Source organism: Chlamydotis macqueenii, chromosome 10 (genome assembly GCF_036417535.1).
Source record: "Chlamydotis macqueenii isolate bChlMac1 chromosome 10, bChlMac1.mat, whole genome shotgun sequence".
NCBI lineage: Eukaryota > Metazoa > Chordata > Aves > Otidiformes > Otididae > Chlamydotis > Chlamydotis macqueenii.
The window spans coordinates 10,197,759-10,213,368 of record NC_141565.1 but is presented as its reverse complement, the minus strand read 5'-3'; the positions used below and the strand labels follow the sequence as shown (position 1 = coordinate 10,213,368).

The 15,610-nt window shown below is 50.8% G+C and overlaps 1 protein-coding gene across 1 annotated transcript; it reads left to right on the top strand.

Moving 5' to 3' along the window:
• Positions 1 to 2,325: 2,325 nt before the first annotated feature.
• On the top strand, positions 2,326 to 9,480 carry DNASE1L3 (deoxyribonuclease 1L3). Its single transcript, XM_010126015.2, is given in 9 exon segments — positions 2,326 to 2,517; positions 4,202 to 4,290; positions 4,871 to 4,963; positions 5,254 to 5,366; positions 5,603 to 5,715; positions 6,078 to 6,235; positions 7,144 to 7,240; positions 7,479 to 7,583; positions 7,585 to 9,480. Coding segments are annotated over 9 exon segments (1,050 nt in total). The 5' UTR covers positions 2,326 to 2,328; the 3' UTR covers positions 7,678 to 9,480.
• The last annotated feature ends 6,130 nt before the right edge of the window (positions 9,481 to 15,610 follow it).

Sequence of the window (15,610 nt, the reverse complement as noted above, 5' to 3'; positions counted from 1 at the left end):
AGCAGCGTGGAAAGGAGCGTGAGCTCCCCGCGTTCCCCCCGCAGGTCACCTCGCTGCTGCCTGCCCTGCTGATAACACTGGGCTGGAGGGGAAAGGGGAGCCTGATAAGGGTGCAATCCTGGGGACAAACACAGCGTCGACGCAGACGGGTCCCCGCGGTTCAGGGTTAAAGCCGTCATAAGTGTCACAACAAGCGTTTGCTTTTTGATGCCAGGGTCGCCAAAACAAGCCTGGTTTTAGGGGGAGCTCTGGATTTTTAATAACTCTGACCCTGAGGCTGCAGCCACCCTCGCAAGCCCTCGGCTCACGCTGTGCTTTTTGCAAGGTCAGGCAGGAGATTTACAACCCCTACCGCCGTCACTTTCCTCTCCTCTTTATTAGTTTCCTCCAGCACCCATCCTGCCCCACGGTGGCTCATTGGAGAGCAAGCCCCGTACAATGCCTGCTACGTTGGTGGGTCGCACGCCTGCTCCCCAGGTACCCGTGTCCATCAGCAAGCACCAGGGCAGCGTGGCAGCACGCCCCTTGCCAGCAGCCATTGCTCCTAATTGCTATCTAGCCAAGACGGATTTGTGGTGCCCATTCCTGAGCTCACAGCACGCACCCCAGAGAGCCACAGCCCACTCCCCAGGTGGTGCTTCTGGATCTGGATCTGCGTGGGTGGCCGTGCAGGCAGTGCAGTGGGGTGCGAGCAGCCTTCATGGCTGTCCTCAGGAAAAGGAGAGAGGATATGAAAGCACCCTGTAAGCACAGGGAGAAAAATCCAAGACACTTGAAGGTGACGTTTAGCCTGACTTCTTGTTATACCTCCTGCCATTATACCCAATCGGGGGCCAACAAATGCATCTCCAGCTGAGGGCTGGTGCATGGCTCCCCCTCTACTCTGCCCTGGTGAGACCCCACCTGGAGTACTGTGTCCAGTTCTGGAGCCCCCAGCACAAGAAGGACATGGACCAGTTGGAGAGGGTCCAGAGGAGGGCCACGAAGATGATAAAAGGGCTGGAGCACCTCTCTTATGAGGACAGGCTGAGAGAGTTGGGGCTGTTCAGCCTGGAGAAGAGGAGGCTCCGGGGAGACCTTATAGCAGTCTTCTAGTACCTCAAGGGGGCCTACAAGAAAGATGGGGAGAGGCTGTTTAGTAGGGCCTGTTGCGATAGGACGAGAGGTAATGGTTTTAAAATAGAGGGGGTAGATTTAGATTAGAAATTAGGAAAAAATTTTTTACGATGCGAGTTATAGAACACTGGAACAGGTTGCCCAGAAAGGTGGTGGAGGCCCCATCTCTGGAAACGTTCAAGGCCAGGCTGGATGAGGCTCTGAGCAACCTGACCTAGCCAGGGATGTCCCTGCTCCTTGCAGGGAGGTTGGACTAGATGACCTTTGAAGGTCCCTTCCAACCCTAATCATTCTATGATTCTATGATTCTATGGCAGAGGAAGAAGGGAGATGATTTCCCTGCAAAAGCCGCCCAAGCCACAGCATCCTCACTTGAGTGTCACCCTGGCCAAACTCATGTGTCCCCTTCTGCCATATGGCATAAGCCAGACCCATGTGCATGCGCCTTGGGTCACCAGCCCGGACCTTGTGCTGGGGACACTTGGCTGGGAGTCTGGGGGGCAGCGCTGGAAGCATCAAGTGCCTTCCCCAAAGCTGCACCCGGCAGTTGAGCCAGTGGGCCCTGCCAGCCGTGGGCAAATGAACCTGGCCATCCCGCAGCAACTGTCCGGCAGCAGGGCATGTCAGAGCTCTGAGCAAAGGGAGAAGGGGATAAAAGCACGTGGCCTGAAGCGCAGGATGGTTTATCACATTCTCTTGGTGTGACCTTCCGACCACGAAGAAAGCAGAACAAAACATAGACATGGTCAAAACCTCTGTTCCCAGGGTGTCCCACCACTGTTGCCTTTCACTGGGGGTTTCTCATGCCCACCACCAGTGCCCTCCAGAAACCCCTCTCTCCCCACCACTGCTTCCCAGACCCTTTCACCATCTGCCCCACCACCTCCTAGTCCTGCAGGCTCTTGATCTCTCTCCTGGGGTGACCCATGGAGCCCAGTGTGGTCCCAGCAGGTGCCCAGGCACAGCAGGCATCCCACAGCTGGTAGGGAGTGTTGCCGGGGTCCAGAATGGGAAAACTGGCTCGCAGGAGCTGGTGTTTCCCCAAGGCAGAAGTTCGAAGTCTCCATGCTGCTCTGTGCTGGGAGATGGAAGTGAGGGAAAGGAGGAAACGGCGATTCCTGTTCATGTTTGTGATCGACACAGCTGACTGCTCGGTTTGGCCTCCCAACTGGCCACAGAGGGACGGATGCACACGCACACACACACACGCACATGGATATATATTTAGAGGCACATGCGCAGCAACTCATTTTGTCCAGGTCCCTGAAGATGTTGCTCTTCATCTGGCTTTCACTCTTCCATTTGAACCCATCTCTGAGCCTAAAAATCTGCTCCTTCAATGTGAGGTCTTTTGGAGAAGCTAAAATAGCCAGACCTGAAGTCGTCAATGCCGTGGTAAAGGTACGTTCATTTGCCTGGATGAGACAGACATTGAGCTTTCCAAGGATTTCTTAGCTGTGTAATGTTGCACTTTTTATTTGTCTTTTCACAGTTTAATTTCAAGTAAAAATCCTGAGTGAATAATCAAAATAATTTTATACTCTTAAAGTAAAAATCAACCTGTGGTTGAGTAGGATGTTTGCTGCTATTTTAGCCTGCATGGGAATGTAACAGAAACAACATTCGCTGTTTCCTTTGGAAATGGAGTTAGGAAAGGAGGAAAACCTCTGTGCGCAGTAAAAATAATTTCCACTTTGAATCCACCGAGCTTTGTTTTGTGATACATTATTTACTTTGCTTATGTGCTAATTATTCTGAAATATTCTTGTCTAATTAAACGTATTCTCAGGACAGCAGAGAGTATCATATTAGAGCGTGGTACGAAATTGAAAAGCCTGATTGCTAATTTATGTAAAACCCTCGCTGTCAGGCTTCCTCCGCAGCAGCTGAAGATAACTCAGCTTTTAACAGAACCAAGTTTTGCACTTACACATTTTGCAAGTGCCCTCCGAGGCGGCACAGTGGTGGAGGATGCGGTGCCCAGCGTTAGCGGGACGGCTGCGCGTGTCGACGGGCAGCAGCGAGGAACAGCACCATTTCGTTGGGCTTTAATCCTTTCGTTCGGGGTTTGAGAAGAGGGGTTTGCTGGCGTTTGCTTTTCTGGACCGTTCCTCCTATACTGTCAGCACTATAGGCAATATATGCTAAATGATGGGCGATTTATTAGTTTCTTACAAGTTTCAGGGGGCAAAAAGCAGCTTTTTTCCACAAGTGCCACACATGAGGTTCAAAGAGAAACAAAACCAGGGGCAGAAAGAAGCCCCTGAGCATTCCAGGCTGTGGGGTGAGCCGGGCTTTCCCGCAGGGAATCCCAGCACTGGCTTTGGGAGCTGAGCCAGGCTGGGACAGCCTCCCCCTCACCCCAGCACCCTGGGGCTCCTCTGCGGTGCTGCAGCCCATGCGTGCCGGGACTCTGTTTTCAGACCGGGGGTTGCTTTGGGCTTTGCAGGGTTTTTCAGAGGGGTCTGTAACAGATGACTGGGCCAGGCGAATGCTGACAGTACAGGCAGCTTTTGGAAGGCAGAGCACAGCTGTAGGACCCTAGGGGTGCTTCTACCATAAAAAGGATGAAAACCATGGCAGCAGGTTGATGATGGACCCTAGCTGGCTCCCCTTAATGTCACCCAAAACCTCCTGCCTCATCCATCTGGGCACCCAGTGAGTTGGGATGCTTGTGCGCAGCACCGGTGCGAGGCAGAGAAGACAAACTACATGGCAAGGGGCAGGGAGGAGAGAAAAGCACGATGACCGTGGGTGGTGGGGTCCGGGGGCAGCACCCCGGAAGTGGCGGAGGGAGAGCGAGCTCACAGCAGCGGCTCTCACCACCCCTTCCCCTCCACGCTTCCTCCTCAGGGGCAAGCGCAAGCTCCTGAGTTCCCTCTCCCAGCTCCTGTGTGGGCGTGAGGTGGTTCTGAAAGCAGAAGGGCTTCGCTCCAGTCACTGCCCCCCTCCCACAATCCCAGGCTGAGTGCTGCTTCTTCCACAAAGGACTTCCCCCACACCAGTAACCACTTCTTCCTAACCTCTTTCTAATCCTCCAAAACCCACTGTGCGCAAACTTGCTTCTGCTCCTCCCCCTTTGCAGATAATTTCTCGCTGTGACATCATGTTGCTGATGGAGATAAAGGAGAACAAGAACCGGGTTTGTCCTCTCCTGGTGGAGAAGCTTGCCAGGTAGGGTGGCCATGGGAGAGTAGGGAAATATTGGGAAAGACGCTTGGCAAGAGCCAGTGCTCTGCTCAGCGCCACCTTACCGGGGCGAAAGCTCAGGGTCTGGGCTGTGTCCCAGCCATTGAGGAGGAACCAGAGTTTGGCAAAGCCAGCTCCAGACCCTTGTAGGACACGTATTTTTAAATAAAAATAACCATGTTAGATTCAATTTGTTAAAGATTAATTCTCAAAAGAAAACAGAAGGGAGGGAGAGGCCCTGGCCCGGCAGCACTGGGCTGCAGCAGGGTTAGGAATCGCTTTAGGGTGGCGACTGCCTGCCCGCACTGACAGCCCAGGGAAAGAGCAGCGTGCGCCTGGCTGGATGTGAGACCCAGCTGAGAGAGACGACGGCTGCAGTAAACGGGCCACTGATGGAGCACAAGTCCAGAACACCGGTCCTGAGAAGGGTTTGCTGTCCCTGCCGCCCACCTCTGAGGCCAGGCAGGCAATGTCCCCTACCCTTGGGCACAGCTGAAATAATCTCCTCCTCAGCCCCTTGTGAATGCAGAAATAAACTCAGGAACACCACTGTCCTTCCTTCCAGCCAGCTGAAGGGGCCGAAGGAGGAATACAGCTGCGTGGTCAGCGAGAGGCTGGGAAGGAAGAGCTACAAGGAGCAGTACGCCTTCATCTACAGGTGCCGAGCTCCCCTTGCCAGCCAGCCAGCCCCTTACCCTGCCCACCCGCGTCGCAGCCCTGCAGAGACGGGCTGGACACGGCGGCGGCTTTGCTCCAAGTGAGGTGGAGAGGTGCAGGCTGCGTGGGTGGGGTGGGCTGTGCCTGGGTGTGGGGGTTGTCCCAGGCCCAGCCTGGCTGTATCCATCCCAGACCATGGCCCAGGGTCTGGATCAGAGCACAGAGTCAGTGTTGGACACATCCCGGCAAGCTGGGAGCCTGACATCTTCTGTCTTGTTCATTCTGCTGCAGGCAACATCGGGTATCAGTGAAACAAACCTACCAGTACCCTGACACCCAGCCTGGGGACGAGGATGCCTTCTCCAGAGAGCCCTTTGCTGTCTGGTTCCAGTCTCCAAAAACTGGTGAGATGTTTCAGAAACAAATAATTCTCCCGCTGGTGACTCTCATGGGGCAAGCGCAGCACCCAAGCACTGCATCCTCACCCCACACTGCATTTCCTTACAAGAGCAGCATTTCCCTTTGGGGCTGCTGCCTCCTTCAGAAAAACCTTCTTACTTCCAAGTCAACCTCTGCTTCTTTGTGATTCAGGGTGTGTTTAACCATTACACTTTTTCCTGTTCTTTTACCTTGTTTCAAGCTGTCAGAGAGTTTGCTATAATCCCTCTGCACACCACACCGGAGACAGCGGTACGGGAGACTGATGAGCTCTATGATGTGTATTTAGACGTAAAAGAGCGCTGGAAAACTGAGGTTAGTTGCCACATCTAAGCTACAAACAGTGGCTTTGGTCCTGAGTCACCTGGCATGCTATTCACTATTCACAGCCTGGCAACCTTAAATCTGTTGATAACAAACTTTGAGTATCTCTTTGATGTATTTTCACTGAGTTCTCCATGTTTTAATCAGTAAACTTATCTCCCGATAAAACCGGTGTTTTATCAGCATGCCTCAGTGGTGTGCCCAGCAGAAAGAAGCCCCACTGCACTCAATGTGTGCTCACTATTTGAGCTGTATGGGCCATCTGGAGCATCCATTGACTTTAAAAGTCCTTGCTGGTCTTCTTTTGAAGAGCTGTCCTCATGATTACTTTTGAAAACCCTCCTACCTTCCAGAACTTCATCTTCATGGGGGACTTTAATGCTGGATGTAGCTACATTCCCCAAAAGCAGTGGAAGAACATCCGGCTGAGGACTTACTCCGAATTTGTCTGGCTAATCGGCGACAAAAACGACACAACAGTGAAGAGAAGCACAAGCTGCCCGTATGACAGGTGAAGGATTCTCTGCCAAACCATTCCCTGTTTATGACTTTCTGAGAAAAAAAATATAGGGAAAAGTGTCAGTGACTGTCAGATAAAGTATGAAACCTTCAAAGGTAGAACAGTGTCCAGAATGAAACGAGATCTGAATACTTCTAGTTGCTTTGCAGGCTTGTGGGCAAGCTGTTTTGCAGGAAGGGCAAGATTTAATGTAAGAATTGGTCATTGCTGTGGGTTAGGTGGCGGCAAATGGCAGGGAATTACACAGTGCTCCTCATCTGCAGGGAGCTCTGCAGTCACCCAGGTGGAAGGCGCTGCTGCCTCCTCCATGGCAGCTTTGTGCCGTGGTTTTTGTGCTTGCATTTGTAATTTGGATTGACAAACACAAAGTCTGGCTCTGCTCACAAGGTCTGGCTCTGCTCAGGAGGAAGGATGCCTTGCCTTCCCTGGGCACATGGCGAGTCCTGCTGATACTCACATCTCCCTTGGCAGGGACAATAATACATCAGCTTATTAGAGCTCAGAGTAAGTCAAGGCTTAAACCTCTTGCAGAAGGAGCTTCTGGATCAAAGCAGGACTTTACTGAAAATCCAGTCATTGGTGTCTTGTGATTTTCGTATCCAAAGTACAGCTTTGAACTTTGCAGCACTGTTGGGGTGGGTTTAGATACAAGTCATTTAACGTTAGCTTCCTAGGCCAACACCTGCCAAGGTGTTAGGTGTTTCACTCCCAAAGAAAGCAATCAGCCAAACTCAGCAGAAAGCATGTGCTGGCATCTCTAAGTAAGCCCAAGGGAAAAGACAAACCATACGTAGCTGTGACTCCATCAAGGCCACTTCTCTGGACACCGGATCGGTGCAGTGTGGCTGCTGCTTGGTCAGGCACCCCACAGCAGCACCGCGTTCCCTTGCTCCTTGCAGGATCGTGGTCAGCGGGAAGAAGGTCATCCACGCCGTCATGCCACACTCTGTCAACATCTTTGATTTCCAGCAGGACTTTCAGATGACCGAGGAGGAGGTAGGTACACCATAGCGTCTACAGCAGTGGGGCAAGGGCTAGCACAGGAGTGCAAAGCCTATGGTATCCAGGCACTTTTGAACGTGGTTTTGGCCATGAAACCATTGCATCTTCCCAAAGTGATGCAGCACTCACGTTGCAACTCCCCACGGCCACCCCCACCTCTGCGGTGAAGCCCCCTGGGGCAGGGTTTGGAAACAGTGAGGCTTCCAACCCGCCCTGTGCTGTTGTCTTGCAGGCACTCGGGGTAAGCGACCACTTCCCTGTAGAGTTCGAGTTAAAAGCAAAAAGAGGCTTCTTAAACTGGCTGGAATCGCAGTTTTCAAAGAAGAAGAGACCAAGAAAGAGCCGTCACTCAAGGTCATGAGAGTGCTGAGTCCTCTCACATGGTGTGGAAATACATGGATGCCAACAGATCTTGTAGAGGGCTAGTGTAGACATACTCACAGTAAGTGCAATATTTAGTAGGAAAAAACCCAAATATATTGTTAAACTCCAAATATTTTGGGTAAGAAGGTGAATTAAACCTTTGGGTTATTTTCCTTATTATACATAAAAATAAACCAGCTAGATATATTCTCTTGTACAATAGAAGTAGCTAGCAGCAGCACACTAGATTTATATACTGATCCCAAATGTAAAGAGCTACTGCAAGGATAAAATACTTGTGTATGCTTCCTCTGTAAGGGCTGAAGGGCAGGGATCTCCACGCATTTCACACCGAGGGCTTGGGGAAAGACAGAAATGAAAGACAGAGGGACAGGCGGCAAGATCCCCTTTTCCGCACTAACCCAGCCAGGGAGCAGCAGGAGCGGAGCGCTGCCGGTTCCCACCCCTGCCTGCCTGCCAGCTGCCATCACCCTGCCCGCAAACCGTGGGTGAGGAGTCCTGTGGAGCCCTCCTGTCCCAGGGGACAGTGCTGCCAACAGAGAGTGTGAGCAAAACTTCAATTAAAATCTGATTTCAGCATCCTGACATGGAAGTGAGCTGCATCTGCCCTCCCCCCCAAAAAAACCTCTATGGCAGCCTAAAGTTCTGTGATGACCCAGACTTTAATGATGGTTATTTAACACAGTGGTGCAGCAATCTGTTTTCTCAGCTCAGCCCACAGGCTGTCTTCAGTGCAAACCAAACCCTGTCACACAGATGGCATCTGAAAAGTGGGAATAATCCAACCGTTAGCAGAGGCAAACATCAATCTCGCTTCATCAACACCCGCCCGTTTGTCTGCTGACGGGGCAGGGAGGGCTAGAAAATGAGATACGCTCTTAGGGGAGGAAAACAGTTTGGCCTTTGTGAAACTCACTTTCTGAAGAGAAAGAATTTAAAGGAAAATAACTAAATTGAAAGGAGATTGTCCTGGACAGAGTTGTGCACAGCAGACAACAACCCCCCCAACTTTCAGTAGCAATTAATCTCAAAACGATACAGCATTTCATAAGCCCCCTTGGTTATACTGCTGTCAAGGCAAAAAGAAAGAGCCTGATTTAGAACAAATATTTACAGTAGGATTTTTATAGAAATGCCACTGTCTGGCTGACAGCAGCAATGGTTCATGTGACGGCTGAAATCAGTCTGAGCCTCTGGCCTCACGTCTTAGCCCACATAAGTCCCTACTCTTGTTTGGCTTTCAGAAAGAAGCAGTGCACAAAGGAATAAATCACACTCCAGGAAAGCAATAATGGATACATTCAATCATGAAAAAAAAATGTAATTATGACTAAGTTTTACTTAAAATCTTTGTTTTTGTTTGTGATATTGAATATAATCCATTACCCAGCACAAGAGACGTGGCCAGAGAGCAGCGGCTGCAGCCTCAGGCGTGATGTTAGCGGCTGTTGGCCTGGAGATGCCGTTGCAGAGAGGCTGAGCGTTGCACTGGCAGAGAGACATCTTAACGTCAAATGATGCTCCTCCGTGGAGAGCTGGGACACACTTTTGTGGGACTCAAAGCAGACAGACAACATCTGCGCTCTGTTTATACCGTTTGATGGGGCTGGGAGGTGTCCAAATCTCGTACAGTCAGCAGTTGGTCTCTATAGACATGCCTGTGTATATTCCATCCATTCTTTAGACAATATTGTAAATACGTCCTAAAATGTTTAACAGCTTATGTCATCTCTGGATTTTCCCCACCATGGGATTGTTACCCAGTTGTCCCAAATGCAAAGGGGTTTTTCAATTGTTCCAGCCTGCAGGAGCCTCAATATATTCTGCAGCCAGAATTTAGATAAATGAAACTTTCTTGAGCTTTATTTTTGATCAAAGAGGAGTTCTACACAGGGAATCTGAAATGGCCTGGAGAGACTTTGTCTCACTCAAGCTGGGTCTCAGATCATGGCTGGAAGAGAAGCACAGAGGGTCTTCAGAAGCTGAAAACTCTGTGTCCTCCACAGGAGCCCCGGCCAGGTGAGAACACAGATCAGATAAGGTCCAGCTGAACAAGTAGTGCTGAGGCCCTCAGTCCCTCAGGTGTGGGTCCCTGCAAAGCCGTTCTCCAATGCAGGATGCTGGAAGCATCCTCACTTCCCACAGACCTGAGGTCTCCACCACCCCACAGAGACACCCCCTCATCCCTCCCGCAGACCCATGGGAGGTCCCTGCTGCCCTGCAGGGATGAGCCAGGCCTGCCTCTCACTGTGTGAAAACCCACACGAGTATGGTTTTTGCTGCCGTGGGGGAGTGAATCCCTTGGCAGGGAAACCGCCAGGACCCAACAGCAGCAGCCAGAGGCAGGATTGCCATTTCTGCATAACCTCCATCATCTTCACTGGGTAGGTTTGTCCTTCCGCACCTCAGACTCCTCTGAACAGGGCTGGTGTCCTCTCCCTGGCCTTGGCACTGCTCCCCACTAACCCCAGAGTGCTCTAGCACCTCTCTGCTGACCCTTTGGTCCCAGGCAAGGCTCTACGTACCTTCTTTTAAGTACTGGCAGCAACAAGGATGCAGGAGAGCTGGTACAAAATCCCAAAGAGATCCACCCGGCTTGTTCATTCAGGGTCTGTATATCCCCAAACACAGACCAACGCAGCACGCGCTGCAGTTGAACACATGGCACAAGGGGAACATTAAGAAATGAGATATAAACCACCATCAATCAGATAAACATGCTGAGATATGCTGTTTAATGAACTGCACAGAAGGACAGGGGTCAGCAGGACTGGGGACTGTCCTCTCTTTGCATCAGGGCAAGTGTCCCTAGCTCTGAAGCCCTTTGGCATGGCAATACTCATGTGCAGCCCAGCCTCTCTTATTTGGGTTTAAAGTCTAACTGTGCACTAACATGCACACACATGGGCAATTCAAGCTTGAACACCCTCCAAAGCTCCCACTGCTTCCCCACCATGTGGGCGATGGGCAAACAGAGGCAGGTGCCAAAGCCACCACTGATGGCCTTCGGGCTGGGACCCGTATGCATCCTGTATCTGGACATACAGATGCGCACAGATACAGATGTACCGCTGCATACAGATGTGCAGCAAGCAGTTGAGCTGCAGTCCCAAGAAAGGCTGTGTTGTGGTATCACACAGCAAGGCCGGTAGCACCAATAACAATATCAAATGCAGAAAAATCAAAAAGCCTACCAGCGTGGGACTGCTCAAACCAGCAGTTGGTCCAAGCCTGGCTGCTTCATGGCTCCCTCAGCACCTAGAGAGATCACAGGGAGCAGCTGGGTGCCCCAGGCTGGACTTGGCCGCTCACTGTTTGAGCGTCTGCCACGGAAAAGGACCAAGAGCGGAGCAGGGGCTCCCCGGGTAGTGGTAACGTGGCACCCACGGGGAGCTCGTTTTCAACCTCGCTGTAGCACGGTGCTGAGCGGTCCCTGGTGGGGCTTTTCTCTGCTGAAAAAGCAGAAGGTGAAGACAGCCGTCATCTTTTCCCTGCCTTTACTCAAAAAGGAAAACTATATGAAATTTCACTTTTTTTTTTCCCTCTCCACCCGTGGGTCATTAAAAATATCTCCACAGCTTCTGCCAGGCCCTTGCACAGGAGAACACAAGTCTCTCCCTCCTGCAAGGGCGTCTGGCCACCCTGCAATGTGGAGCCGTGCACCCGATAAGTGTCACGAGGGCCTCCTCTGGTGGCACCGCTATAAATCCCAGCATCTGCAGGCTCCCAGCCCAGCCAGCAAACCCAGTCACAGCAAGGCAACACAACTCCATCCTTAGCTGGGACTGACAGACCTGCCCCCCCGGTACGTGCCTCTGCACAGACCTTCTCACTGGTGAGAGCTGGCCCGCAGCTGACCCCACAGGGTCCCTGGTCTCACTGCAAAGGAGCTTTGCAACAAAAAAAGGTAGGGTATTTTTTGGCTCCAGGCCTGTTTATTCATTGCGCATGGCTGTTTAACCAGGAAGCACGCTGTGCCAACCTTTACAAGGCTGCCCTGCTTGCAGGCAGTGGCTCCCAGGAGTGGGTGCTGGCAGGTGACGGGGGGTTATGGGGCACATCCACCCAGGGACACCTCAGTGTGCCCTTGCCACACCTGCGCCAAAAGCACCAGGGCAGCTGGTTTAGTCCAGCAGCGATCCCAGCCTTTCCAGCCTGCCCAGCCCCTCGGGATGTCTTTCATTGTCTCTGGTTTTGCCCTTTGGCGGTTTGTACCTGGTTTCGGGGGCAATGTGAGGCTGCTCTGACACGAGCCCCATCATCCCCTCTTCGCCGTGCCCACTTTTGGCAGATGCTGCCGACCCCTGTCTCCGGTGCTGGGGGAAACTGTGGTCTGAACCAGAAGCTCCTTCTGCATCTCCTGGGGCCAGATTTAGCCCACATTCCTCGCCACCGTCCCCGAGGGGTAAGCGACACAACCTCTCCGCTCTCACCTGGTATAAAATCACAAACGTCCTCTTTCTGCAGTTTGGTTTTTGAGCTGGTGCAAAACCCAAGGTTAAATACTTCAAGTGTCATTTTAAATATAGTGCTTCAGCTGTTGGTATTTGTAGGGTATTTTCTGTTATTTGGGAGACAGATTTATAGGAATTAATTTCCATACTAGCAAAGGAGCCAGAAACCTCCCCTGCAAAGCTCTGCAAATGCTGCCATTTGAGATGTGACCGCTTTCTGTGCGTCTCAGTTGGGAGAGGGGTCTGACCTCAGCTATTTTCAGTTGAAGCCAGATGCAAAATCCCACTCTCCTCCAAAAAATACCCTAGCAGGACATCACTGTCAGAAAGAAATACCCTCCCAGCTCTTCCACGGGGCTCGGAGGAGTCACAGGCTTCCAGCTAAGCATGCATATAAATATTTGCAGTACCAAGATCCTGCAGAAAGGCAGTTCATCACAGGAAAGAGCTGTCAAACGTACCTCTGGGTACTGCTAAATCATATTTTGCCTATCAATTTTTTTTTAAAATCACATATTAATTGTATAAAGAATGCGCTTTAAATCCTGGTTGAATTAATAGCGACATGAGCTATAAATCCAGCCTGATTTAGTGACAATGTTTTTTCTAAGTGTGCAATATAAATTCACGACTATGGAAATTAACTCTGAAAGTCTGAGAAATTCTGAAAAGCCATTTAAAAGCTTTTTCCCAGGAGGCCCTGGGGAAACAGCTCTGCACTAGAGGGAGAGCTGGCAGTGGGGCTGTTTTGATAACCTTCTGCAAGAGGGACCTGCTGAGTATTAGGAATTACTGCAGGCTGTGGAGAGAGGAAAAAAAAAAAAAAAAAAAATTGCTGTAGCCTGTCCTGCTGTTTTCTTTCCAGCTCGGATGGAGCCATGAAGATGTGGTACCTCGCTGTGAGGTGGGGTAGGAATATCTCTAAGTTACTGTAACACAAGGAAAAAATTATTTTTAAAAATAAACACTTTCTTACAGGAGTTGGGGAGTTTGATGTTGAAAGGGGTGGATATCAGGCGGGTTTGCTCCCAGCCTGCCATGATACCATGAGGATGGGTACTCCAGTGGCACTTCCCCTGTCAGCGGCAAAACTGCAGGCACTCCTTTCTGCTCCTCTGGATGTGGTCAGGAGATGTATAGAAGAAAAACTAACTAAGAAAAACTAACTAACTAAGAAAAATTACAGCCCTCCCAGCCAGCTGGCACAGATCACAGAATAAACACCTGGGGATCCTGATGGCAGCTTTGCAAGACCCATCCCCTGCGTGCCAACGTGTCCAGAGCTGTCCCGGACCTGGCAGAGGCCAAACTGGGCAACCAGTTTCTCTTGGCCAGTGGGAGAGAGCAGTGCAGCCAGCTGTCATGATAACAAAGGCTTTGGAAAGAGTCTTTCTTCACACAAACAAAAAGCACTGTGTAAAAAAGTATTGTGCCATTCCCTGAATTAACAGTTTCACGCAACTCCATCCCAGTTTCTGTCAAGTGATGTCTGTTTGTCTGTAACCACTTTGGACAGGCTTTTAAACGTGATTAATACATAGCTCGTTCCCTTATTTTTTTTTTAAGTGAAAAAGGTGCATTGTCTGTATTGCAACTACATTTCAATGCAGAGTAAAAAAAAAATTGAAAATAAAGTCAAATCAGTTTAAAACAAATACATTTAGAAATTAAAACTGAGTAGAGAAAAAAGCAGGTTCTGGATTGGAAATGTCACAATCTCACTTTCCACAGACAATTAGAGGGAAAACTAATTACAGGGTTTGCACTATCTGACCAAAACCAGAGTCCTGCTAAGCAACAGCCTCACCATCCACGTCGCTAAAACACCCGACACACGTCAGAGCAGCTCGGTGCTGGCTGGTGAGCGCAGGGAGATCCATTTCAGACACACAAAGTACGCAGTCCCAGCCTGGCACGGACTGGAGGCTCACTGCTGCTGTAACATTGCCAGAAAAATTAAGTATGCTGGATTATCTTTATATATATATATATCTACATCTATGTCTGTAAAATAATTCAAAGATTAGTCTGAAATAATTTAAAGACTTAATAATTTAAAATATTAAAATACAGATATGTATCTTTAATTTATTAAAGATAATCCCTTACACTGATGCCAGAAAGGGCAGAGGTACTGTCAAGCCCCCGCTCTGCCCACGCACCCCGCGCCCGGCCCTGCCGGTCACCAAACGCCCCCGCTGCCACAAATTCACCAGCACACGCGTGACAGTGGACACGATTTAGATCATTAATGAGGCAAGGCACTTGGTGCCTCATCCCAAAATGGTACCATCCAGTGTTTATTATACTGCAGGAATGGTACAGCAGGTGACTAACGGCTTGAGAGCTATTGTACCGGCGTGCAAAGGCTGAAGGAGCCGACCAGCTCTGGGCAGGCCCTGGGTGGGTCACCTCCTCCCCTGCCCCAGGCAAGGAGCCGAGCAGAAACAGCACCTTATGCCTTTTGGAAGGAGCTGCACGTCAATGCTTTATTTCAAAATGGCTGCAGCTACTTTGAAAAGTGAATCCCCGTGCTGCCAGTGTAGTACAGGGGCAAATTACAAGGCTGGCAAAATTTAAAGTGTGTGCTGCAGTGTGGGACCGGCCAGCAGCTGGAAGTGGCTGTGCCCAGGGGTTTTCCCCCCAAAATGACGCAGGGGCAGGCACTGCAGCAGGCAGCTTTGTGCCCAGCATGAAGGACACCCACAGCAAAACAGGACCTTTACCGCTGTCAGAGCGGGCCTGACAGAGCCAGGCCTGTAACAAGCTGCTTCCCCCAGTGAACACGAGACCTCGTGCATCTTTTGCATCAGGCACCATAAAACAAAAGGCGTGCATTCACATTTGTGAGTGTGCAGAAAGCAAGGGCCATGCTGTCAGCAGGTTTAAGCACACTGTGTGTGTGGAGGGGCCACCAACCACCTCGCCTCCCCCAGGAGCGGCCTCCAAGGCGCTGATCAGAAGCCACGGATGCTCTCCTAATCGCGTTTCTGCAACAGGGCTGCACCAGACAAAATGCAGTTCTCAGTTCTGAGCAACACCCAAGGATACAAGATATTTGCCATGCTGGCTCCAGTGACGGCCATCAGAAAGAGATGGAGTAAAGGCCAGGGACATGCAGAGGGGTCTGAAGAGGGAACTCCAACAGCTCTCCACACCAAAGGAGAAGACCAGGGGGCAGCAAATGTAGGTGAGACCCCAGGGTACAGCAGGAACAAGCACAGCACCAGGACTGCTACAGGGTGGACTCGAACAGGGTAGAGTGAAGGACAGGCTGAGTGTGTGGGTTGAGAGGAGTTGCAGCTCCAGGGCATCATCTCCAAAGGCCCCTTCTCCTTGCCCACTGAGATGGACAAATGCTTCTGGCATCAAAAACCACCGATACCAGACAGGAGGATGGGCTGCTCTGGACAGTTGCCATCCCTAGGTAACTGGTGTGCTGCAAGGACTTACCTTGCATCATCTGCCAAAACATTTGGTGATCCTCTTGGAGTGGGTCCCAGTGCGCTTTCCTATGGGGGGGTGC